Source organism: Salvelinus sp. IW2-2015, linkage group LG1, assembly GCF_002910315.2.
Source record: "Salvelinus sp. IW2-2015 linkage group LG1, ASM291031v2, whole genome shotgun sequence".
Taxonomy (NCBI): domain Eukaryota; kingdom Metazoa; phylum Chordata; class Actinopteri; order Salmoniformes; family Salmonidae; genus Salvelinus; species Salvelinus sp. IW2-2015.
The window spans coordinates 24,429,829-24,454,187 of record NC_036838.1 but is presented as its reverse complement, the minus strand read 5'-3'; the positions used below and the strand labels follow the sequence as shown (position 1 = coordinate 24,454,187).

The following is a 24,359-nucleotide window of genomic DNA, read 5'->3' as shown; positions in this document are numbered from 1 at the left end:
TAAGGACCTGGAGCTGGCCAGTCATGTTCCGAGGGATCAGAGCTGTCTGATTGGCTGCTGCAACAACATAGAAGAGCCCAGCAGTTACCACAGCCAGTGTGTGGTATATGTGTGTGTGTGTGTGTGTGTGTGTGTGTGCTTGCGTGTGTGTGGGTGGGTGTTCATGTCTGTGTTGTATGTGCTGTATAGCTGCATACTGTGTGTGTGACTGTGTGCTATCGCTAACCTTTCTCCTCTCTCTCCTTCAGACTGAGGATGAGGACTATATGTTGGAGAAACCTCTGGGCTACCTACCTCTCCACCATGAGCTGGACAGTGGCCTGGGCTGGACCGACGGTAGCCTGCACCAGGGAGACCTCTCTGGCCTGGAGACAGAGGAGGGGGGTCTGGAGGAATGTCACCCCAGGGGAGGGGGCCTGGCGGTCAGTGGAGGAGGGGGTGGAGGTGGAGGGTCTCCATCATCTGAGTCCTTCATCTCGTCTGAGCTGAGTGACTCAGGGTTCTACAGCGTGAGCACGGGAGAGTTCCGCCGCTTCCAGAGGCTGTTAGAGAAGCGCATGTGCCTGTACAAAGCTCGTCTCCACCACCAGAGGGAGGTGTGCGAGCGGGAACGCCGCGACAGCTGCCAGAAGAACCACAGAGAGCTGCTTGAAGCCATCCCTGAGGCACTGACCATGCAGCCCCAGCCCTCCTGCTCCATGCCTGGCCTGGCCGCTCCATCCATGGGCCCTCCACCCCACGGACTCTTCAGGTAGGGGTTCATCACCAGACAATGATCATTATGATTGTCATAGTTTTCCATTATAACGTGATCCATAGCCATCCATCTTCAAAGTATCCTCAGTCCAGTGTTGAACGATGATAATGCATGTTGTTCACCATTGTTTCATCGCATTTATAACTCCTGTTGCCCTCTGTATCTTCAGGGTGTCGTCCGTCCAGTTCCGGAAGGCGGATCGTCCCTGTCTGAGCAGACACAGCTCAAGTAGCGGGTCCCTATTCAACCCTCACCACGCCCCTGCGCCCCTCTCTGCCCATGCGCCTGTCCTCTCCACTTGCAGTACCCCCTCCGGCCACCGCAGGCCGCCACCTCCACTGCAGCACCAGGGCTCCAGTTCAATGGGGCAGCTGCGGAGAAGTAGAACCCTGCACCACCGTGGCCCACCCCAGGAGCGTGTCAGACGGGCCAGTCACCCGTCATCCCCCTCCTATGCCACCCTGCAGCATTGTGGGGTAGCGCCACCTAGAGGCCTGGAGCTGGGCCTGCCTGAAGAGGGAGAATCAGAACTGGTCCTCACACACCCAGCAGGATTGGCCCTCTCACCACAGCAACATGCAATCTCTCTGGGGGAACACAGAGGAGCTGTGCCCTTACCAAGGGGACATTACTGCGACAATAGTGGAGGTCGTGATCAGCTGGTTAACGACAGGAGGCAGCAGCAGGAGAGGAGCTTTATGTCAGAGATACCAGTGCGGGAGAGGGAGCAAGAGAGAGAAAGAGAAAGGGAGCATGAAAGGGAGCGTGAAAGACAGCAAGAAAGAGAAAGAGAGCGAGAAAGAGAAAGGGAGCGAGAAAGAGAAAGGGAGCGAGAAAGAGAACGAGAGAAAGAAAGAGAGCGGGAAAGACAAAGAGAAAGAGAGGTGCACCGCTTCAGCACCCTCAGCCACCCTCCCCAGACATCCATGGACATCCATGAGACATGGCCTAAACCGGCCAATCGGCTGTCCCACCAGGGGTCAGGGGGTGGTGGGGGCCTCTACAGCACTCTTGAGGGCCACACTGGGGTCGGGGCTGGGGTCGGTGGAGGGTCCAGGAAGTGCCCCAATCCTAACCCCAACCCTACCCCCAACACTAACTCCAACCATCCTAACCCGAGAGCTGTGAGGAACCAGATTCTTCGCGACCGGGCGTCGCAGCTAGCGGACGAGCGCAGCGGGATGAGTACGGATGAGGAGAGTCAGGAGGTGATGAGGGGGAGGTACTGGAGCCGCACAGAGAGACGGGAGCACCTCCTACTGGCCCGTGAGCAGAAGCAGCAACAACAGCAGGCCCGAGGGCAACAGGCTTACACAAGGCCAGGAGCCAATGGAGGATCAGGTTCTCTGAGAGAGGCAGGCGTCAACACAAGAGGAGGCGCTATGGGAGGAGGAGGGAGAGGAGTTATTCAAGAGGAAGAGGCTATGTCTGGAGGGGGAGGGTCTTTGGGAGATGGCCGGTGCAACACGGTGCTGGAGCTCAGCCAAAGGAAGTTGAGTCGTCTGCAGAACAGGAAGCTGTTTGATGATTGGACGACGGTGGAGGAGCTGCTGACTCACGGGACGAGGCTGGGTACCCGAGACGAGATGTCCCTCTGTCCCAGCTCACTACTGACTGTCACTACTGTATAGGGTCTGTGTGTGTGTGTGTGTGTGTGTACATGCGTGTTTTCCACTATAAAGCACCACGGACAATAGCTTTGTGTGTGTGTGTGTCAGTGCATGACCTTCTTACTAACTGAATACTGTAACACACTGCAAGTGTGTGTCTGTTACAATCTGTGAGCCTGTGTGAGAGAGGAGAGGTATGTGTGTGTGTGTGTCTGCACCATGTCTGGCTGTCTCATGCTCATAGGGTTTGAAAAACAGTTTTCTAAAACACAATAGAGAGAAATAGTAATGGCATCTTTTTGTAGGCACTAACTCCGCCATGGTTCGTTGGACAAAGCCGATGAGGAAAATGAATGGCGTTTTTGTAGGGGTTTTGGATAAACGCCGAAAATAAGGTCTGTGTGGAAACACTAGCTTAGGAGATCTTATACATTTTCTTCTATGAGAATCTTCATCAGCTAACGCCACTTTGTGAATTTTGAAGATTTTAAGTTGTTATAAAAAACACATAAATCACATAAAAGCTTCATAATTCGTAAAGGTCATGTTAACTGACTGCTATTATCTCATTCGGTATTTGTTCCAAAACTCTTTCCCCATTCACTTTTCCCATCGGGATGGATGAACGAACCATATAAGGTAACCCGGAAATAAGGTAACTTATTTCCGGGTTTTAAGACTACAAGCTGGCGAGCTCTATACAGTATTGTGTCATTTTGTTGCTCTTATCTTTGGGTAATTTTTTTATGTAAAAAAAAAAACGCTGACCGGTGACATTGATGAAACATTGACTTTTACGCCTCAACTAAAAACGTGACTGAGATTTCTAAAAGCAATACAGCACCGTAAGAGAATCCGCCAGAACACAGCTCGCTGGACATGAGATAAGATGTCATCTTACACCAATGCCACAGACCAGCAAGCGTAGCACTGTGTGTTCATTGATAACCACCCCGCTCAATCAATGTGTTTTTGACACCGAGATCCAGTTTACAGTCTTATAGGGGGAGGGTGTTGCAGTGGGAGATGTTTGTACAGTACCTGACGTGATTGTGCTCAACCCGCCTGGTACCCTTGAGTCCGCAACAACCAACCCAACCCTCTCCACCCTATCGTTGGCTTGACGTTTACATGACCTGTTTCCAGGGATAGATACTGTAGAGTAGATAGATGGAGTAGGCTGACCCTGAGGCTGGCCAGAGGTTAATGGTAAATAGTTGTGGTACTGAAGGCCTCTGCAGGTTAGGAGTCAATTAGTCCCAGGAAAGAGGCTGGTGTTTTTACAGTTAACCCACAGAACATTGACTGTACAGGGAAGGGACTCGGGCCAGTGGGATGACTGTAGAATGATCTATTGCTGTTGTTATTTAGATCACAAAGCTTTTATGGAAGATTACAAATAAAATTATTTGTCGTAGTGGTGTAGAGCCTTTCCAGATATAACACTCACAATCCATGTAAACAACAAACAAACAAAAAATTCTTTCTTTTAAATCATTTGTAAAGAGAGCTGTGTTGAGCTTGAAAGGAGCGGACCAGGTTTCTGTATATTGGTCTTAGCTGGCTATGTATAGCCTTGTTCCTTCTGTGTTATTTTCTTCTGTACATATTCATTATGGAACGTACCGTACAAGGCTAGGGTACAGGGTCGACAATGGGGTTTTAAGCTCTAGTTGACGAGGGCCACAATGTCTGTAAAATTGGTTTTCTCCCTTGATTGATAAGACAGATGGGGGTCAGATGTATAATAAAGATAAAAATAAATTAAAAAGGCTTATGTCAGGGTTATGCAGACTTATGTCAGGGCTATGCAGGATTATGTCAGGTCTATGCAGCCCTGTTAACTCAAGGTTCACTGTGGTAGGTACTACTCACACTGTCATTGATAACTTAATGTAATAATAATGATAATAGGTGTGATTTGCTTTGTGATTAGTGTCGTCAGCACTCGTCATTAGTGGCACATGGCGCTACAGGATCACACACCTTAATGCACTGAGTGTGTTTCTCACACACTCTCACACCGCGTGTGGTTCTTACACACACACACACACACACACACACACACACACACACACACACACACACACACACACACACACACAGCAAGAAAGACTCACACCTGCCTGGTGCGTGAGCTGAGAGAGGCAGAGGAAGAGAGAAATGGAAGATAGAGGGAGAGGGAAATAAATACTGAAAGAGAATGAGAGGGAGGGATGGAGAGCGTGATGGATTCGTCGCTCTCTCCTCGAGGTGTTCCACGTCACACTCGGCATGACTCAAATGCTCAGAATAATGGATGAAAAACGACAGGATTTATTCCCTCCATCCCCTCTTCCATTTCTCTCTATATATACTGTATGGTGAGGATTATTAAGGCTGAAAATAGCCTTCCTTCCCTGTGAGAAGTGAAATCGCACAGGAGAGACGCTTGGGGTAGGAGTGGGGGGGACTTGTGATTTAAAGCTCTGCACACCTCTGGTTCCTCTCCCTACTCCCACTACACTGTTTCCCCACGGACAGGGCTCCAAACGTCTCCCACACCTTACCGTCTGTGCAACTCTCTGGTTCTGCTTGTTTTCACTTTTCAGAAGACTCTTTTTGGGTAGGATGATGATGTACATGTGGTTGTAATAAAGAGATTTTAATTAGCTACTAAAACCCGTCCAGTGTTTGAATGTTGATTCTACAATGTGATCAGACGAGTACATTTAGCTCCACCTTGCCTTCCATAGAGCCTCCTTACCTATTCCGTTCCTTCCCGATTTTCCTCCAGCCATTTTGTAAACCTGTTTTATTATGAAGTCGCTTCCACATCCATTTACATGTGGTCCTCCACTCTGAACCGTCCTACCTGGATCCTAAGTGATCTGAAGAGACCAGAGCGCAATATGGCCTCCCAGGAATTTGCTTCCACCTGTCAACTTCTTTCCCATCAGTGTGTGCATAACTAAAAGGACACAAGTAGAGGGACCCACTCCTCTAAACTGACCCATTCCACCACATCAATAGGGTCATTGTTGATCTTCTGGGTCCTCCGAAGTTCATGTCACGTTGACAACAGGCTAATGAACCAGTTTTGATTATTCTAACTTAGTGAGGACTGACCATGATGATGTGATATCTGGAAGGATTTACAGTAAATACTTGACACCCTTGGGAAACAGATTCTTTAAACAAACCTGAAATAACACCCTATTTCACATACAGTGCACTCCAGAACACTATAGACACTCCACTCAAAATCAAAGTAGTACATTATATGGGCCACGGTAGCATATGTCGTCATTCGAGACTCAGACATTGATCGGAATGTGACTTCTTCCTGGTTTAAATACTTCTATCCTGTCCCTGGTCTGACTCCAAACTCATGTAGTCAGCACCACCCACCCATCCATCACCACAACGGCAACACCACGCCTGGCCAATGATCTAATGAGCTTGGTCTTATATAACCAGTGTGAATGATGAGCCAGTCAGGCATGCTGAGGAGATGCACCTTCTGCACATACACACATTCCTTTATTACCCGGACAGCCTAAGAGGGTGAACAGCTGTCCACACATAGACAGTCAGACCCAACTGTAATCTTTCCATCTGCAACATTGGTCCACTCTACAAGATAAGCAACGCACACACAGGGGCCGTGAAGGTTTAACTGGCCCGTTGGCTGTTGTGGTGTCTTTTCTTTTCTCTCAATTTCAGTTTTTTTCTTCTTCAAATAAAAAAAATTAAAATGTATTTGCAGTGGGTATAGGACCATATATTCATTTACTGGATGACCGCAATCAGCTCCATACTCTGTATTATTCACCTGTGTGAATCCTCTAGTTCCTAATCGGTTCTTACAAAATAAAGGCAAAATGGAACCCAACTGTGCAGAAGCACAAAATGGAATCCAAATGACAGGGAAAAGCTCTTCATTATCACTACCTAGCTCAGCCAGGCAGTGAGTGAGGCTGTATCTCACCAGGCTCCGTTCTGCGGGGGGAGGGGGGGGGGGCAATTGGCGTTGTAGGAGCGCCATCTTGTGCCACAAACCTGTCATAACATTCTGACGGTTACAAAATGGTGCATGGCCTGCTTTAGCTATGATTGGTGGAGGATACTACTGTATGCGTTGTAACTGTAGTGAGACGTTGCGTTGGGTTTGCCGGGGGGGGGGGGGGGTAAGCAGAGTGAGAGATTGTTCTTCCAGACAGGAATCTCTAGTCAGGATGACTCAATAACACAGCGGTCGAGTCAAAAACAATCTAAATGGTTTAATAACATGTATAAAAAGAAACACAAAAAGACATGTCCAGAAACAGAGTTAGAAGCAGACCAGTTGGGACACATTCCATGTAATAACTCCTGTACATCAGTCATTCTACAGAAAAAAAGACAGAGGGGAGAAGAGGTGACCCTATACTATTGCAGACTGTTGCTTGCCTCTTCTCTTGGTTTGTTTCTGTTACTCATCCCCCAAAAAAACGTGAAAATGAGAAAGTGTGAATCTGCTATGTTGCAGGAGTTCCTTGTCAGAACTCTCATCTAAAACTTGTGACATCATCAGGTCACATACATCAGTCTTTGACAGGAGGGAGATAATCCAGGTAACCATAGCAGCCAGCACAGAGAGGACAGAGAGAGACAGCCGGTAGGGAAAGTCACAGCCTGAGCAATAGAAGGCTGTGATGTCATAATGAGTCTTTTGGGGTTGTGGTGGGGGGGTGATACCATAATGACAGTCTTGAGTGATATCACAGAGTCTTGATTTTAGGAGAGTGTAAAAACAGGCCGAATTTAGGTGCCTGTCCTTCCCCTTCCAGAACCACAGGGGGCGATGATGATTATGGTGCTGGCTCAGTCCAGTCCCCCGATATCATGCTGCTTGTAGGACTGTGAAACCAGGCTCCCTGTAGGAAAGACACCAAGAATATCACACAGAATAGAGAACTCCATGAATAGAATAGTCACATGGTTGCCATGGCACCACGAGGAAGCATAGGTAGAGAGCTTCTATACATTTCTAAAATATGTTGTTTCAAGTATCTTTTTACACCAAGGTTTCCCATGACCTCTGAGTGTTTCTGAGCGATAATATCTGGTGGTTTTGACCCATGGAAGTTGCTCGACTAATGGCAAGTCAGTTTGTTTGGCTAGGCATTTGAAGGACGCATCAGCACCAGCTTTTTCCACCTGCCCTGATTGCATGAATGATGTGGACAGCGGCGCGAGGGGTTGAGACAGGCCCGCCTCATAGGGGACTGTTTCCTGACTACTGCCGAGGTGCGGTGCTCTTTCCCGGCGCTAATAGCTGCCGAAGCATCACCCACTACTTCAGTCGCGGACTGTCCAGCCTACCAACAGACAGGGGGGGGGGGGTGACTGACGAAGAGCTGTCTGAGTAACTGACCGACGATGCTCCCTCTCTGTGTCGTCGATGCTCCCTCCGCTTAAGCGACTGCACAGCCGTTCTGAACAACACCTGAAGCTGTGGAAGACTGTTGCCCAAGACCATCCAGATCTCTGCATTTCTTTTGTTCATTGAGATTGTCTTTGTAATGAAAAGCGCTACATAAAATAAATATATTATAGCTCACAACATACCTTCTTGTCGGAGAAACACAGTCAGAGATGATGTCCTTGAACACATTAAATGTTGCCCATTTGACCTTCCCAGGTCCAGAAATTATAGTGTATCAAGATAAATTTCAAACTTTTCCCAGAGCAGACAGTATGGTGGGTCAACGTGAACTCAACACTGAATTCAATACAGAGGCATTACAGGTATATCATGGCTCTTGGCATAATGAGTTTCTCAACAATGCAACTTGAAGAGCGGTGCATTAGAAAGTAAAATGGGATTCAAAATAAGAAATTCCTTCACTTTGCAACAGCAGAAGTTAGCACTGAAACAATAATACAACTTAGACGTGTATTGGAAAATAAAATGTGATTCAAAAGAAGAAATTCCCTCACTCTCCAACAGGGGCGACAGGTAGCCTAGGGGTTAGCGCTTTGGGCCAGTAACCGAAAGGTTGCTGGATCGAATCCCCAAGCTGACAAGGTAAAAATCTTTCGTTCTGCCCCTGAACAAGGCAATTAACCCACTGTTTCCCGGTAGGCCGTCATTGTAAATAAGAATTTGTTCTTAACTGACTTGCCTAGTTAAATAAAAGGTAAAAAAATAAATGTAAAAAAATAATCTTTTTAAATTGCAGATGCATAGCCTGGTGGGTCGTTCCATGTCATTTCAGCAAATCATGACACCCACCATCTCAGATTGTTCTGAAAATCGCTACTGTAGTTAGAAACAGATAAGATAAGCATTCCTACAACCTTATTTTGTTGAAATATAATTTGATCTGAGAAATTAAGCTAATTGATTGCACCCAAATTGCCCATTTTTATTTATAGCATTCATATAATATAGTACCTTACATCTGATTTTGACCAAACTTTTTTCTAACAATAGCTAGGTTTCCATCCAATTGACGACATATTTTCATGCAAATATTCTAGAATCCACATAAAGAAAATATGCGCATTTTCCCGCCAGTGATGCATTTCCACTAAACAGACGTATTGCAGATAAATACTTAGTTTTTTTAATCAGTGCGTGACGATGTAGTGCACACAAAATGTACTTTTCCACTTAAGCTTTCATGTACCGAATAAAAATCTAAAGTTCACTGTGTTTCCATCGCATTTTCAACTCTACTAATAGTTTTGTCACAAAAACTGTTGGGTTAAATTGCAAATGTGCCAACTCTGGTCTCGACTCATGCGCTCTAGCATTACATAGGATCATAGCATTACATACATCACCAAAGCAAAGAAACGCAACGTGTATAGTGGAGCTGAAGAGTCAGCAGTTTATGGACAAGGTATGGCAGCAACCAAAGAACACATGCTTTGGTTCTGTTTATCTGGCCACTGTTTCAAATGCTAATGTTTTAGCAATTGTGGTACAAATCCAATGTAAGTCAATGGTACCTATATTAGCATTTTCGTGCTTCATTCCCAAAGATATAAGTAACACTATTGAGGTACAAAATCAATTTTTAGATACTTCAGGATGGTTTAAACATGAAGCGTAAAAATGATAATATATATTCCATTGACTAAACAGTTAGCATTTGAAAAAGTGGCCAACAAAACCAACGCATGGGTTGCTTTCATACCTTGTAAATAGACTGCTTACAGGCTAAGGAAGCCCGTGTCATTTTGTAATTTGGGTGAACTATTCCTTCAACATGGGGGGGGGGGGGTCGTAGGAACAGAACCATATAGTGGTCAGAATCTCATAATATCTGGATGTAGGACGGGACAAACCTAACAACTTCAATTGGTAATTTCTCTGTACAGAGGAGAAAAAAAACTATAACCAAATTTACTGGGAATACATTACATAAGATGAAGAAACAATACTCAGAGCCGCAGCTCCATACTACTTGTCAGACACAGAAAACTGATACTATATACTCATCGTCGTGGTGGGATTGGTGTGTGTATGGGGGGGGGGGGGATGTTCTTGAGTGGCTTTTGACCAACCCTATGGATTCCTCATGTCTGACTCATTGTTAGTAAAACATTTGGTCCAAATCAGATGTTACGTAATATAGTTAGTGAATATTATATGAATCCTATAAACAAAAGAAATGGCCAATTTGGAAGCAATCAATTAGCCTAATTTCTCAGATTTCGATATTATATTTCAAAATAATGTTGCAAGAACACTAATCGTATCTGTTTCTAACATGACCAATTATTTCAGGACAATCAGATGGTGGGTTTCAAAATGGTGGAACAGCCCTGGTGTCAAGGTCATGATAGACAGCAATGCATTAGGTGTTTGACCAATAAAAAACGAGTAGACATTCGAGCACAGCCTATGGCGGCTCAGTTTTGCTCCTCTCTCAGTGTCTTGCATTGTGGTCCGGCTGGATGATTTGACAGTTGTTAAAAACAAAGCATAGCAAACATCACCAATCTCTGAGCAGACAACTTGATTCCACAAATATACACAACAAACACAGAGACACACACCCAACATAGACACACAAGCCCTGGTGAGAGCGAGGCAGGAGCGGAGCAGGAGGGTCAAAGGGCAAGCAGCAAGTAGACAAACCAGCCGCAGGTCAGGTCAGGAGAGAGCCAGCTAGCCGGCCATGTTGGAAACCAAACAAATCCAATATCCAGAATCGAAACTAACCCCCTCGCCTCGCAACGGGGAGAATCTCTCTTGATGGGATTTTGTGGTTATTAATCTGGCCCAGAATCAGTTCCCAATCAGTAGTTAGAGGCGGGTTGTGAGGCTGTGGTGTGCAGGGGTTGACGGTCTGGGGGATGGTTTGGGGATCAGTTGGGGGGGGGGGTCAATGTCTGTTTGTGTGGTGGGCGGGGGCGGGGAGCAGAGGGCTGGTGAAGCGTCGTAGCTAGCAGGATTAGCATGGCTCCTCATGGTGGCTTCATATCATATTGCATCCTTACCTGCTGCAGTCAGGCCCCCCTCCGCTCTGCCCTTCATCCCTCCTCCTCCTCCTGCTCCTCCTCCTGCTACCGCTCCGTCAGGGTAGACCCTGTCCCCCCTGTAGGGTTTGGGCCTGAAGGGAAAGTCTTTCTCTTTACCTTTGGATCCTTTTGGCCGCCCTGCCGTCTTCTTCTTGGACTTGCTGTCTCCCTTTACCCCCAGTAAGGGGTGCACCTCTACGATAGTGAGAGAATACACAGGTCAGGGTACTAGCTCATGATTAAAAAGTAAAAAGTGTTCATATTGTGTGTGTGTGTGTTACTCTCACCATCACTAGGCACCCCCTGTAGTTCGATGGTGGTGGTACGAGCCTTCTTTTTGGGCGGAACTCCCTCTGAGGACGGCTGGCGCTTCTTGTCCCCGCTCCCTGTGTGGGCTGAACCATCTTCTACAGGGGTGGTCTGACCGGCTGCATCCGGAGGGGGACCAAATGGATTCTCCTCAGGGTCTTCTACCTCTGGAGCGATGGGCAGGTAGAGCAGGGCCTTGAAGTCCTCCAGCTCCTCATCACTAACACAGGGGGGAGATCAGAGACCACAATCCATATTCATCATTGTATTACTATTAGACTTCTATTCAATTGCAATGCCTATTTAAAGCTATAAGGCTGTCACCATTGAAACACCTGTCTACCTTCATCATCGAACACACTTACCTGCTGCAGAATGCTACGATGGGGTCAACAGAGGTCACATCCACCTCCTCATCCTCCGCAGCGTCAGCACCTGACACACACACACACAAATCAGTCCCTGACTAGTCGCAATGCAAGGGTGTGCGCGTGTGTGCCTGTGTGTGCGCGCGCACGTCTACCTGTCTGTTCAGGTTCACTCTTATCCTCATCCTCTATGTCAAACTCAGACTCTCTCTCCTCGTACTCCACGTTCTCATCCAGCTCCTTGAAGTCTGGGGCGAACGCACTCCAGTTTTCCTGAACACAAAAACACATAGCGTTGAGTTAGCTAACCCATTCCATCAGATTCACTTGCAGAGGAATCACTCTCGGAAATCAAAACCTAGGTAGCCAAGTCGCAGAAAGAGACCAGTCCAGCACCCAGACCAGTTCCAGGGTGAAGAACTCAGGTCCAACCTTATTGTGTGTCACTCACCACTTGGTTCTGAGCCCAGATGGACACCACTCCGCTGGATATGGAGGCGATGATTGGTCGCACAGGGTGCCACTGCAGAGAGGTCAGGGTTCATAGGTCAGGAAAAAGTTCACCAGCACCATGAGTTACTGTCAATTCTGTGAATCTCCAGTACAGACAATTCAAAACAGAGGAAGCACATCATCCAGAAACGAGGCAAAAAAAGAGAATAACTCATGACAATTAGCTAGTGAGGGGAAGAGGGCTAGAAAAAGAAAGGTTTTGGGTGGTTCCTTACAGCCACGTCCAGCAGTAGTTCTCCTCTGGTTCCATGGAGGATCTTTACCAAGTTGCCAATGCTCTTCTCCCAGATGTACAGAGCATGCTGCCGGGCTGAACCAGCCACAATGTACTCCCCATCCCCAGAGAAACAACACCGCTTCCAGGGAGTCCTACAGAGAGAGGAGAAGGAGTGAGGGAAAGAGATGTATCAAAGTGAGCATGTGTGTGGTTTGTATGCACAGCGAAGGCGTGCGTGTGTGTGTCTCTGTGTATGTGTGTGTGTGTTCACCTGTTGACCAGGTCCTGTAGTTTCTGCATGGGCTCTGGCTCCCCGTCTCTCCCACAGGTGAGAATCTCCCTCCCGTCATACACCCTGATGATTCTGTCTGCTGTGTTGATGAGGAAACAACTGGAGAGAGGGAGAGAGGAGAGAGTGGATCACGATCAGTCCTTTGACGGAACTATGAAATATTCTCCGTAAGAGGCACACAACTACCTTCTAAGTACCAGAATGATTTCTCACACAAACATAGTCCTATTGCCTTTCAGCCTTCATCAACACATACTGATTGGTTTCCTCTCAGACCTCTCACCTGCCCTTGCGCGCAAACTCTATGGACTTGATGGCTGTGGTGTTACTGGTCCCTGTTGTCACCCGAAACGATGCCACCAGATCCTGTGTGTCCGTGTTCAGCACCAGAATCTGCAGGGTCACATCAGTGAGAACAATAAGCTCACACACACACACACACACAACCTATAAAGTGCTAAATAGAAAAAGAATATGGCAAAATGTCTGATCCACAAATACATAAACCCAGGCCACAGTGACCTCTGACCTTTCCTTTGGCGTTGCCGGTGTAGATGTACTCCCCCCGCCGGTCGAAGGCCGCCACCACATTCAGGTCAGAGTCGTCATCCACGGGCAGAACCACGTGTTTAGAGTCGGACAGGGTAAGCAGCACCGGAGCTGACTTCATAGGACACACCAGGACTTTGTCACTGAAACAAAGGACAGGTTGAGATTTACAAGGGGGGATTTCCATATTTTTCCATACCGTTACTCCCTTATCCCATATTAGATAAACAACCACTTCACAGACCTTTGGGTGTGTAAGGGTTGAGATTAGGAGTAACAATAAATTAGGAATCATAAGAGGCCTGAGGTGTAGGCTGAGCTAAGGTCGAAGTATAGATATATATTTCCCAGGTGGGTGGGGTCGGTGGTACTAACTGTAGTTTAATGGTTAGGGTTAGGAGTTATGAGTTAGAAAGGACAAGACTAGGCTGAGGTATAAGATGAGTCAGATATATAGAAACTCACAGGTCTCTGGGGTGGTACTGCAGTTTGAGGATGGGCGAGGGGAAGCGGAACCTCTGGTCACAGTCTCCCGTCAGGACGTCCCATAGCGACACTATGTTATCTGTAGACGCACTCACCAGCTTGTGACCGTCTCGACTCCAACTGCAGAGGCACAAGGTTAAGGTTCAGGACAGTTAAGATTCAGAACCACACTAAAAATAATTCAGAACCAGTCAAAACACCTTTTGACAAGGGCTCCAGGACCAAATCATGGGTTTATGAGTAAATAGAAGAACATTTTTGCATATATAAATGTAAGCATAGTTTGCTGATTATGAAAAGTGTTTATGCTACAGTGTTGGGGTCCATTCCATTTGCAATCAATTCATAAGGTAAACCAAACCACAATTCTTCCGAAATTGGAATTTCAGTGTACTTCCCGAATTGACTGCAATTGAAATGGAATTGACCCCAACCCTGGTGTTTTCCCTTTCTCGTGACCGCGGCTCACTTTCTCACCACAGTGAGCAGACTGGATGAATGTGAGCGCTGATGATCTTGGCGATGCCCCGTGTCAGGAAATCCCAGATGACGATGCGTCCGTCGTTGCAGCCCACTGCCAGAAGCGTGCCCCAGCGGTTAAAGGTGCATGTGAGAGCCATACTGATACAGTCCAGAGTGCCATCGGCCTCCTGTCAATGAGATCGCAACTATATGTGAAGACACTCACACAGACACAGGTGTATTCATCAGGAAGTCACTCAGGATAAGAGCGTCTGCTAAATGACTACAATGTAAATGACAAGTAACATGTAGAATAAGATTGGAATGGCTTACCTCTGGATAGTTCTGCCCGAACGACTCTATAGAAAAATAACAAATCATGTGGTTAGCTCTCTAGTACATATAGACTGACTTAGGTCATATAACAGCTGGAAGAGCACACAATCCACAGACTAGCTAACGTTACTGGCTGTTTACATACTCTGAGTCCAAACGACAGTATCTACATACGAAGATCGTTCATTGGCTAATGTAATGGCTAAAGTCTAATAGTAGTAGTTGCCTGCTATTTTGCGGTGTGCTTTCACCTTGTAGTTAAAAGGTAAGATTAACACTCTGGAAATAAATAGATTGTATGTATCACTAACGTTACTTATACTCAGACTGCTTTGTATAGTATTTGGCGTTCGTTAATTAGCATGCTAGTGCTGCCAAGCTACGATATCCTCCTTTACGTGAAGTCCTGCACCCAAGAAATTATTGAAGAATTATAAATTATCCTTACCGAGCAACTCTAAATTCATCGCTGACCAATTCTGAGACCACGAATATCAAAATAAACAGTATTCAAGTCGATTTATCCAAAACACAGACGTTGAGCTATGTAGCTCTGTTGCTAACAAGAGAGTGACTGGCGCCTAGCTAACGAAGGACCCCAAACAAAGTCACGCTGAAATTGCCCAAATAAAAATCTATACGGATTTCATTCATTTTATTGTATGTTAAAAGTAAACTATTTGCAATTATGTTTTAGATTATTTTTGTACGTCTGATTTCAGATATTTATTCAAAATATGAATATATGAACGTGTACGTTATTTAATTCATAACGTCCTCCATCCAGGCCGACACAGTTGCGCTTGTTTCCATGTTTTAGCAGGCAACTGCACTACGCATAGGACTCTAAAATCGTACCACCCGTGAACATCCGGGTCTTTCCCAATGTAACCAATCACAAAATACACGGGGAAAACAGGGCGGTGTTTCAGGTTATAGAAATTAAGTTATTCCATATAAAATACATATTTTCAACCTACAATGAAAACATAAATGGCACGAAAACTACATAAGAAATCATATCTAGTCCACCAAAAGCCTCTACATACTAGAAAGTCAATAGCCCGGCAGGAGCCAGTCACTAAAATTACCCTCACAGACAGAAGGGAAACCCCAGAGATGTCACAGGGGGCTATAAATTTGAAGCAGCCATTTACACATTTTCTCCCCACCAAATATGGTAGTGAGAGGAAGTCCAGTCGCGAGTAGTGGAGAGGATGAAACTAGGTGAAACTGGGCCGACATTCTGCATCTAGGAAAGAAAAGTAGGAAAGGAAAGGAAGAGGGAAATTAAGTTAGGAAAGGAAGAAAGAAAGGAGCTAGGAAAGGGAAGGAGGAGAGGAATGGGAGCTAGGAAATGAGAATGGGAATCTATCAAAGAAGAGGAGGAAAGACAAGGAAGCTAGCAACGGAAGTTAGAAAAGGACTAAAAGAAAGAAGGATAGGAAAGGAGGAAAATAAATGGAGCTAGGAAATCAGGAAAAGAAAGGGAGCGAGGAAAGGAGGAAAGGAATCAAGGAAAGAAAAGGAGTTCACATGTATGTGGTAGGGATTACCACGGCCAGTAGATAAGAAATTAAGCTAGGAAAGGAAAGTGGGCGAGGAAAGGAATCTAGGAAAGAAAATACATTCACGTGTATGTGGTAGAGATTAACCACTGCCAGTAGATAGTATTGGTTTTAGTGACAGGCTAGTTTTAGTAACAGGCTAGTCTGCGAGGCTGCAGCTGGATGCATCTCAAAAAAGTACTCCCGATCGTTCCATGCAGCAGAAACGTGAGTAAAGGCCTACTGCGTCAACCAATTGGATTTCTAGGTCGCTTCTTTATTGCTTGTTGGGGCGTGTTGCTGGGAGCCTAGAACTTTGTAACTAGCCAGTAAAGTCACTGTGCTTTGAAACAGACATCATATTTATTCATTTATATTTCTATATCACGTGTTGTTCTGGAACATTGGCCATGCGCAGTAGCTAGAACAGTTATGCAACTGTCGTCTTGTTCTTGCACTGGGAGAACTAACTGTACCCAACAAGAAAACCTCGACTGTTTGATTCCCACTTTGAGAGACCACCCGTGGAATTAAACGATCCTGTCAACGGTAATGACATAAGAGACACATCCTTGACAACACATTACAGGTAAGCTTATTACTTATCAGAATGTAGGTCTATCTTCCATGCACATGTATTATCCTGACATAAGGTGCATGTCACTGACCTGATTCTGAGGCTGTGCATTGGCAAATCGTGACCTAGAATTATTCTGAGATAATTGGATTTACAATTCACAACCCTCATTGGTTTGAATGGTGTGAGCATATATATATATTTTTATTTATTTATTAATTGGAGTATTTAGAGTATACTACTACTATGTAGGTAGAGACCATTGTACAGAACAAGGCTGTCAGTAACTACAATTGGCAAAGATGCATATATAACCTAATAATTCCAAGTTATCAAAACACGAAGTTGTCTGACCATTGATACGGTATAACATTTGTATGTCTATGTGTGTGTGTCTGAGCTTTCTGAACAATGTGTGTGCAGTTATGCAATGTATATTATGTTGATGATGCTTGTGGTCTAACATTTCTGATGTTACGGTGACCAAATCACCTACACTGTGTCATAAATTTGCATGCCACAACTGTACTATCTGAGTGTGACATAACTTCGTTCAAAAGTTGGGAGACTGAGGGTATTGTGTTTTTTTGCAAGTTGATAAAAAAATATAATGGCAATATTTATTTCTATTGCTTTCGTGCATTATTGTATTTTTCTGATTTGTCCGCAAATTGCTTTAGACGAGATCGTTATTTTCTTGTTAGAAAAACGCAAATAATGAGTTTTAATAAGTCAGACTAATTGGAGACGTGAGATTTGAAGCAGTGCTTTGCTTGGTTTAGGCTAGTTGTACTGTGTTAGTCCCTTTTGACTCTCAGCTCTATACATCATATAGTCTGTAACAGAAATACGATAATCCATTTTATACTTTTTTTGTACATTGTTTCTAACAAAAGTAATTTTCCAACTGAACATGCAAATGTACAATTTCATTCCAATAACCATTACATTATGAACAATGAATTTTTAAATTGTGTAATATTAATATTATGCTTCTAACTTCCAGTGTATTTAATAATCAGTTCCCTGTTAAATCTTTTTAGAGTCTTTAACTCTTTAAAAACATTTTTATTGTGACCCATTCCCTAAAGTACATACTGTGCTTCTAAACATTTAACATTTCCTGTCTTTTTTCCAGGCCCTGTTTTTGAACATGGCCAAGAACTCCATCCACTGGTTCCGGAAGGGACTGCGTCTCCATGACAACCCGGCCCTGCTGGAGGCTGTGCGTGATTCAGACACGGTGCGCTGTGTCTACTTCCTAGACCCCTGGTTCGCTGGCTCCTCCAACCTGGGGGTCAACCGGTGGAGGTGAGGAACAACAACCGTAACTATTCATCCATCAACCAACCAGTCAATACGCTTCTATTGTCCCAGTAGATTTAAATGAATTGTCCATGCTCGGAATGCTTATGTGTTATTACCATAAATACAATTCAATGGTTATTACAGTGTTATTACAGTGTTATTACAGAGTGAGTGAGGTAGGTTGGGTTGAACTCTGTTCCATTTGAATTCAAGAAGTGAATTGAAAGTCCAATTCAAGATTTTGTACAAATCTTTATTGAAAATCAATGACACTGAATTGTCCCAGACCCAGCTGTTCTAGTGGTTCTAGTTTTGTGGTGCTTCTCAGAACGGCTCCCGTCACACAGTTGCCAATATCTGGCCTTGCTAAAGAGGATGGTAGTATGGAGTGATCAGATGTGCCAGCGGAAAGCCTGGACCCTGACATCATCAGGTAGTTGTTTGGGCCCAGCAGAGTAAGGATTGCAGCAGTAGGCCTATATTGTAATTATGTCTGCTTTCAAGATAAAAGTAGTGACTTCTGTATGTAGCTATTATGGTAGGTTCTGAAAGTTTGTGGATCCTATGTTTGACTATTCTTTTGGGTATCTACTAGGCTATTCTCTTTGAAACATTGATTGATGGCGAGCATGTGAAATAGTGAAGTGGTGCTTATTCCGTGGTCATTTTAAGTTAGCGGAGGAATACTAATGGGATGAATAGCAGGCAAAAGCAACAGCTTCTCTTTTCCGGTGACAGTTAAGAGAGCATTAATAGTGTAATATAAATATTTCCCTCCAAGTACTTACCGTTGCCTCGGCCAGACAAATGTTCTTTTCACTTTCTGTACAATTTAATAAATCCTCTCTGGGGCATTCTTTCTGGCGTCTTTCAAAGACTCAAGAGCGCAGAGCCGAGGCCTGTAAAATGGCGTCGTTCAGGCAGGGAGCCGGTTTAGTGTGCCAAGAGAGAGTTACATTTCCTGAGTAAGTGGTTGCTATTGGGATGACCTACTTTCCAGCAGGCTATGCAGTGGCAGAGCGGCCTAGCTTGATCTCTTAACTGCTCAAGCAGCAGGAGGCGGCAGTGGCCCTCAGATCCGCAGCTGGATTAACCACAGTTTCAATGGTAACACCTATACTTTCTTTGTTATTTGATCTGGAAAATTGCTAGTGTGAAGCAGCAGACAGATAGCAGGACTATCGGCTTATCTGGCCTCTCTCCACAGGCGGTGTGTTTATCGTTGTCTTCAAAGGTGTTCAGGTGTTTACTCAAACACCAGACAAACACACCATGTATCACCTGCTGCTCTTCTCTCAGGGGGCTGTTCTTACGCTTAGCAGAAGGATCACAGCATTTTCTGGTGACTACGTTCAGTCAGTCATTCAGTCACCTGGGATGCTATGCTGTGATCCTGCTAACTCAGCCACGGCACAGTTTCATGCCAAATATGACATATGCAACGGTGAGGACTGAATCTGTGCCCCAATGACATGATTTACTGCATAAATGCTGGAAAGGGTGTCGTAAATGCGAAAAGGCAAATGTGAGCTTCAGAAAGTTTGTGTGAAAGACTAGTTGTTGAAACCTGCATCGTGAAACATGCGGTGATGGAGCAATTATAATATGATCATTGCATACCATCATAACATAAATGATGGACATGTGGTCAAAGGGCGTCGGTCTGCTTCTTAGAAAGGGATTTAGAGTTTATGTATTTATATCCTGATCCAACAAACATGTTCTTATTCATTTACTTATAATGTATTATTTAGTGGGACTTATTAGGGTTTTATTCAGTCAAACATGGTGTCAGGTCTAAGTAGTAAACATGAGTCTCTTTGCGCTCTGAGAATGCCCCTGAAGCAGTGTCCTCTCCAGCATGGCCATGTAGTGACGGTCGTCGTCCCTCCTGTGTTTCAGGTTCCTGCTGCAGTGTCTGGAAGATCTAGACGCAAGCCTTCGGAAGCTCAACTCCCGTCTGTTTGTGATCCGAGGCCAGCCGGCCAACATCTTCCCCCGACTCTTTAAGGTGAGACCCCTTTTCCCTCCCCTCTCCCCCAGCCTCCCTCACCCCCAGGGACAGCAAATATTCACCCTACTGTATCAGTGTTTGCTGACCATTTCAAAGCCGATCAGTATATATGGTTTTAACCCCAGTGTGTGTCTGCTGTGTCCTGTCCTCTCAGGACTGGAACATCTCCCAGCTGACGTTTGAGTGTGACTCTGAGCCGTTCGGTAAGGAGCGGGATGCAGCCATTAAGAAACTGGCCACAGAGGCTGGAGTGGAGGTTGTCAGCAGGACCTCACACACTCTCTACGACCTGGACAAGTGAGTGGGACACCCGGATGACATCACTTGGAGGTTTGGATTGAACAGAGCCCTAACTGAAAACACTCTCCTCTCTGCAGGATCATAGAGCTCAACGGGGGTCATCCTCCTCTCACCTTCAAGCATTTCCAGACATTGGTGGGCTCCATGCCGCCCCCCGATGCCCCAGTAGAGGCTCTGTCCCGGGCCAGCATGGGTCGATGTGTCACCCCTGTCTCAGACAACCACAGGGACAAGTACGGAGTACCCCTATTGGAGGAGCTGGGTAAGACACTATTGGAATGGGTGTCCATACTTGCTTCATGGAGTTGAACATTCAATTGTTTTCGCAATTCTTTCAAGTCTGTCTAGAATGGTTCTTAAAAGCGGAAAAAACGAGTTTTCGAGATAATTTACCTCAAGTGTCTAAACATGCTCTGTGTTTCTCTCCCCAGGCTTTGATACAGAGGGCTTAGCTCCAGCCGTGTGGCCAGGAGGAGAGAGTGAAGCTCTCACCAGGATAGAGAGACAATTGGGACCTGACCTCTCCACTGTACGTAACCACGCACGCGCACGCACGCACGCACGCACACACACACACACACACATACACACACACAGAGACTCATTAGTAATTATGTTTTATATCATAGATGGGATTTTTTTTTATGGTGAACGAGCGTTGCAGATTTTCCTGTCCAATTATATCATCAATGTATCATATATTAAACCACCTTTCTCTCTCTCCAGGCGTGGCAGGTGAATTTTGAGAGTACCAGGAAGACCGCCAGCCCCCTGCTGCCCAGTCCTCTAGGTCTCAGCCCCTACCTCCGCTTTGGATGTCTGTCCTGTCGACTTTTCTACAGCAAACTGGCAGAGCTCTACAAGAAGGTACAGTACCTCACACACATAACTACACCTACTAAATACTATCACACACACATTCATCCCTACCGAACACCAACACACATCCGTCCCAACCGAACACCAACACACATCCGTCCCAACCTAACACCAACACACATCCGTCCCAACCTAACACCAACACACATCCGTCCCAACCTAACACCAACACACATCCGTCCCAACCTAACACCAACTCTTACTTGTCACAGTGAACTTTCACATAAGATTGCTCCTATTTTCCTCACGATTACATTCTCCTCTCTCTTCTCCCCTCAGGTGAAGACGAACGGCAGTCCCCCCATCTCTCTCTACGACAAGCTGCTGTGGCGTGAGTTCTTCTACACGGCTGCCACTAACAACCCCCGCTTCGACAAAATGGACGGGAACCCCATCTGTATCCGCATCCCCTGGGACCGCAACGCCGAGGCGCTGGCCAAGTGGGCCGAAGCCAAGACGGGCTTCCCCTGGATCGACGCCATCATGACTCAGCTGAGGCAGGAAGGCTGGATCCACCACCTGGCCAGACACGCTGTGGCCTGCTTCCTGACCAGAGGAGACCTGTGGATCAGCTGGGAGGAGGGCATGAAGGTAGAGAAAGATGGAGGGTGGTGTGGAGGGAGGGAGGGCTGGGAAGAGGGAATGAAGGTAGAGAGAAGGGAGGGAGGGGGGAAGAATCAGAAGAGATACATGTTATGTGTGAATGACTGTGTTGTTGTTCTGTGTGTGTCTGTCAGGTGTTTGAGGAGCTGCTGCTGGATGCAGACTGGAGTGTGAACGCAGGCAGCTGGTTGTGTCACTCCTGCAGTTCCTTCTTCCAGCAGTTCTTCCACTGCTACTGCCCCGTGGGCTTCGGACGAAAAATAGATCCCGAAGGAGACTTCATTAGGTTGGTATAGCTACATGCACGCACACACAAACACCCACACACACAAGATGCACACACACAAGTATCTTCTTTATCAAGTCATGCATTAGCAAGGCTGTTCTGTCTGACCACTGTCTGTATGTTATGCTGAACCAACTGCTCTGGCAGTTGTGACGAGGTGCTGAGATTTAATTTCTCCCTCTGCTTGCAGACGCTACTTACCTGTCCTGAAAGACATGCCAGACAAGTACATCTACGACCCTTGGAACGCCCCCATAGAGGTGCAGCGGGCGGCCAAATGTGTGGTCGGGGTGGACTACCCCAAACCCATGGTGAACCATGCAGAGGCCAGCCGACTCAACATAGAGAGGATGAGACAAATGTACCAGCAGCTGTCCAGATACAGAGGAGTCAGTAAGTATTTTTCTCCCTCACTTTGTATTGAACTCTCTCGCTTTTCTTTTTCACTCTCTTCCTATCACCTGCCCACTCTCTTTTTCTCTCGCTCTCTCTCTTTTTCTTTCTGTCTGTCTCTATCGCGCTCTTTCTCACACTTGGTAATTCATTATAACTTGTGTCTCTCTCCCAATAGGCTTACTAGCAGCTGTGCCGACCAGTCCCACTGAGGATCTGAATGCGGTGGCATCGCCCTCTACTGGTAGAAAACACAGCGGGCTCAACGGCCATCATGGTGAGCAAGGCTCATTTGCCTAAACCTCCTTAGATACCGTTCATACATTATCCCAAATAATATCACACCACGACTGCAAAGTGAGCACACTCTAACCCACACTTCACCTCCCCTCTCCCTCTCTTCTCCTCTCTCCAGGCCGTAGTAGAGTAAATGTGATCGGTGAGGAGCTGCCGGGACTCAGTGGAGTGAGGCCACGACCTGGACCAACATACACTCAGAGTAAGTCTAGACACAGTATTTCATATCCGACTGGACACAGACTGGTCACAACAGTCACTTGCAGTGTTATGTAGAGGAGGACATTCTTATGGGTCTATTTCTGTTTGCCTCTTGGTCACTGCAGGCTGTGGAATGGCGCACACAGAGCAGGCAGGATCGTCCAATCAGCAAGTCTGTCGGACAGGATGTGCCCATGAGTTTGCTGTGCCTCACTATCCAGGTCATCTGGCACGGGGCGGGACTGGGAAGAGGGGGCGGGAGTCGGAACAGGAAGTGGGCAGCGACTTTCCGGCCCCTGCCTTCAAGGTGCAGCGACACCACCGACATGTAAGTCAGGGGTCAGGGGTCAATATTTGTGTTTACATTCTGTTTTCTAAAGTCGATGTTATGTACATGAGGGGATGTCACAAAGCATGATCGATAAGCTATTAAATAGTCTGAAATATTCATATTTCTGAGTTCATAAATATAGACTTTTAGGGGCATAGTAAAATAGACTCCACATGATCAGTTTATCAGAGCTCCTGCTTTGTGAGACTATAAACATGGTGAAACGATGTCATAATATTTTACAATGTTTTCTTTGTTCTGTGTTTGTGTTTCAGAAGAGTACGGGTCAACAGGATGAGAGGATGGCTGTGTCTTCATAAGCTGCTGCCGTCATAGATAGATATTATTTTGTATGATATATACTGTACAGAGATGTTTAAAGACAGATTTTTATTTTTTGTATAAAAAGGGAAAACTCTCTTTGTTCCCGTATGCGATGTCACATGAAAGTCCCTGAGACGTCTTAGGTTTGAGATCTCAAAGATGTACTATTTCAATTAGGCAAAAGGGTCAAATCAGTTTGGGTTTATCGTAATCTAATCTTGAGAGCTTATTATGACCCTAAATACCCCACCTGGGTTGAATATGAGATACAGTCTATAATATGTTATGATGTAATTTATGTAAATATGTCAGTTAGACTGTGGACTGAACATTACATTTTCCCATACTGTGCCTTACTGTATGTGTGTGACACATAGCCATATAGCCCGAAGACAAACCATTTCACTGGAGACCTGATATTTAGGTCTGGACTACCCATGACCTTTAGGGTTTACCTTTGACCTCTAACCCTGAGGATCAAATCACCTGCTCTCTGTAGGGAAAGTATATGTAATAGCCTCAGCAGTTCATCATGTGTTGTTCTTCCACCATGTTTCTTATTTTTTCTAAAATGGAGGGTGAAGAATGTTATTCTGGGTAGAGGATGTGAACTGCCTGGATGGAAGATCAGTGTTACTGCTGGTGGTGAACAAGTGGCCTACTGTATTATGCTCCATCTACCATTGCCTCTGCTGGGGACACTGCCATTGGGAGTTCTTCCCAGATTCACTAGCTTCTGAAAGATGTAGTACTGTGACATTGCTTTAATACTGTCTTCCATAGTGTAATGCACTAACCATAAGTCACTCTGGATAAGAGCGTCTGCCAAATGACCAAAATGTCAAATGTAAATGTAATGTCAACTTTCAAGCAGAAAGTCAATCTTCAGTTTCAAAAACTA

The 24,359-nt window shown here is 45.7% G+C and overlaps 3 protein-coding genes across 5 annotated transcripts; 2 read left to right on the top strand and 1 right to left on the bottom strand.

Annotated features, from left to right (window-relative positions):
• The first annotated feature begins 251 nt into the window (after positions 1-251).
• On the top strand, positions 252-3,784 carry LOC139027671 (uncharacterized). Its single transcript, XM_070443407.1, has 2 exons — positions 252-751; positions 927-3,784. The coding sequence occupies exons 1-2, from the start codon at positions 267-269 to the stop codon at positions 2,386-2,388; spliced, it is 1,947 nt and encodes a 648-aa protein (XP_070299508.1). The 5' UTR covers positions 252-266; the 3' UTR covers positions 2,389-3,784.
• Positions 3,785-6,614: 2,830 nt separating this feature from the next.
• Positions 6,615-14,992, bottom strand: rbbp5 (retinoblastoma binding protein 5). Of its 2 annotated transcripts, none has more exons than XM_070443396.1 (14): positions 14,847-14,992; positions 14,396-14,421; positions 14,078-14,250; positions 13,580-13,720; positions 13,095-13,257; positions 12,849-12,958; positions 12,545-12,664; positions 12,272-12,425; positions 11,995-12,066; positions 11,699-11,816; positions 11,541-11,610; positions 11,154-11,395; positions 10,846-11,061; positions 6,615-7,265 (listed from the first exon to the last, which is right to left on the bottom strand). In XM_070443396.1, the coding sequence occupies exons 1-14, from the start codon at positions 14,863-14,865 to the stop codon at positions 7,213-7,215; spliced, it is 1,677 nt and encodes a 558-aa protein (XP_070299497.1). In that variant the 5' UTR covers positions 14,866-14,992; the 3' UTR covers positions 6,615-7,212. The 2 variants fall into 2 exon arrangements, with proteins under 2 accessions (XP_070299497.1, XP_023842589.1); XM_023986821.2 differs by having other exon boundaries at positions 7,045-7,265; positions 10,984-11,061.
• Positions 14,993-15,998: 1,006 nt separating this feature from the next.
• cry3b (cryptochrome circadian regulator 3b) lies at positions 15,999-24,118 on the top strand. 2 transcript variants are annotated; one of them, XM_070443392.1, is made up of 14 exons: positions 15,999-16,534; positions 17,661-17,833; positions 19,733-19,841; positions 19,999-20,141; positions 20,222-20,406; positions 20,576-20,673; positions 20,871-21,011; positions 21,303-21,614; positions 21,761-21,912; positions 22,103-22,305; positions 22,484-22,582; positions 22,721-22,804; positions 22,929-23,131; positions 23,410-24,118. In XM_070443392.1, the coding sequence occupies exons 2-14, from the start codon at positions 17,676-17,678 to the stop codon at positions 23,452-23,454; spliced, it is 1,932 nt and encodes a 643-aa protein (XP_070299493.1). In that variant the 5' UTR covers positions 15,999-16,534; positions 17,661-17,675; the 3' UTR covers positions 23,455-24,118. The 2 variants fall into 2 exon arrangements, with proteins under 2 accessions (XP_070299493.1, XP_023842578.1); XM_023986810.2 differs by having other exon boundaries at positions 23,413-24,097.
• The last annotated feature ends 241 nt before the right edge of the window (positions 24,119-24,359 follow it).

What these genes read in the sequence shown, in the direction of transcription:
- LOC139027671 (XM_070443407.1), top strand. Translation starts at nt 267, where the DNA reads ATGTTGGAGAAACCTCTGGGCTACCTACCTCTCCACCATGAGCTGGAC. An exon ending in CCACCCCACGGACTCTTCAG is followed by an intron (nt 752 to 926) that starts GTAGGGGTTCAT and finishes CTGTATCTTCAG; the next exon opens with GGTGTCGTCCGTCCAGTTCC.
- rbbp5 (XM_070443396.1), bottom strand. An exon ending in AACTACTGCTGGACGTGGCT is followed by an intron (nt 12,067 to 12,271) that starts GTAAGGAACCAC and finishes ACCTCTCTGCAG; the next exon opens with TGGCACCCTGTGCGACCAAT. An exon ending in ACAGGGGGTGCCTAGTGATG is followed by an intron (nt 11,062 to 11,153) that starts GTGAGAGTAACA and finishes TCACTATCGTAG; the next exon opens with AGGTGCACCCCTTACTGGGG.
- cry3b (XM_070443392.1), top strand. Translation starts at nt 17,676, where the DNA reads ATGGCCAAGAACTCCATCCACTGGTTCCGGAAGGGACTGCGTCTCCAT. An exon ending in ACTCTCTACGACCTGGACAA is followed by an intron (nt 20,142 to 20,221) that starts GTGAGTGGGACA and finishes TCCTCTCTGCAG; the next exon opens with GATCATAGAGCTCAACGGGG. An exon ending in TGGCAGAGCTCTACAAGAAG is followed by an intron (nt 21,012 to 21,302) that starts GTACAGTACCTC and finishes TTCTCCCCTCAG; the next exon opens with GTGAAGACGAACGGCAGTCC.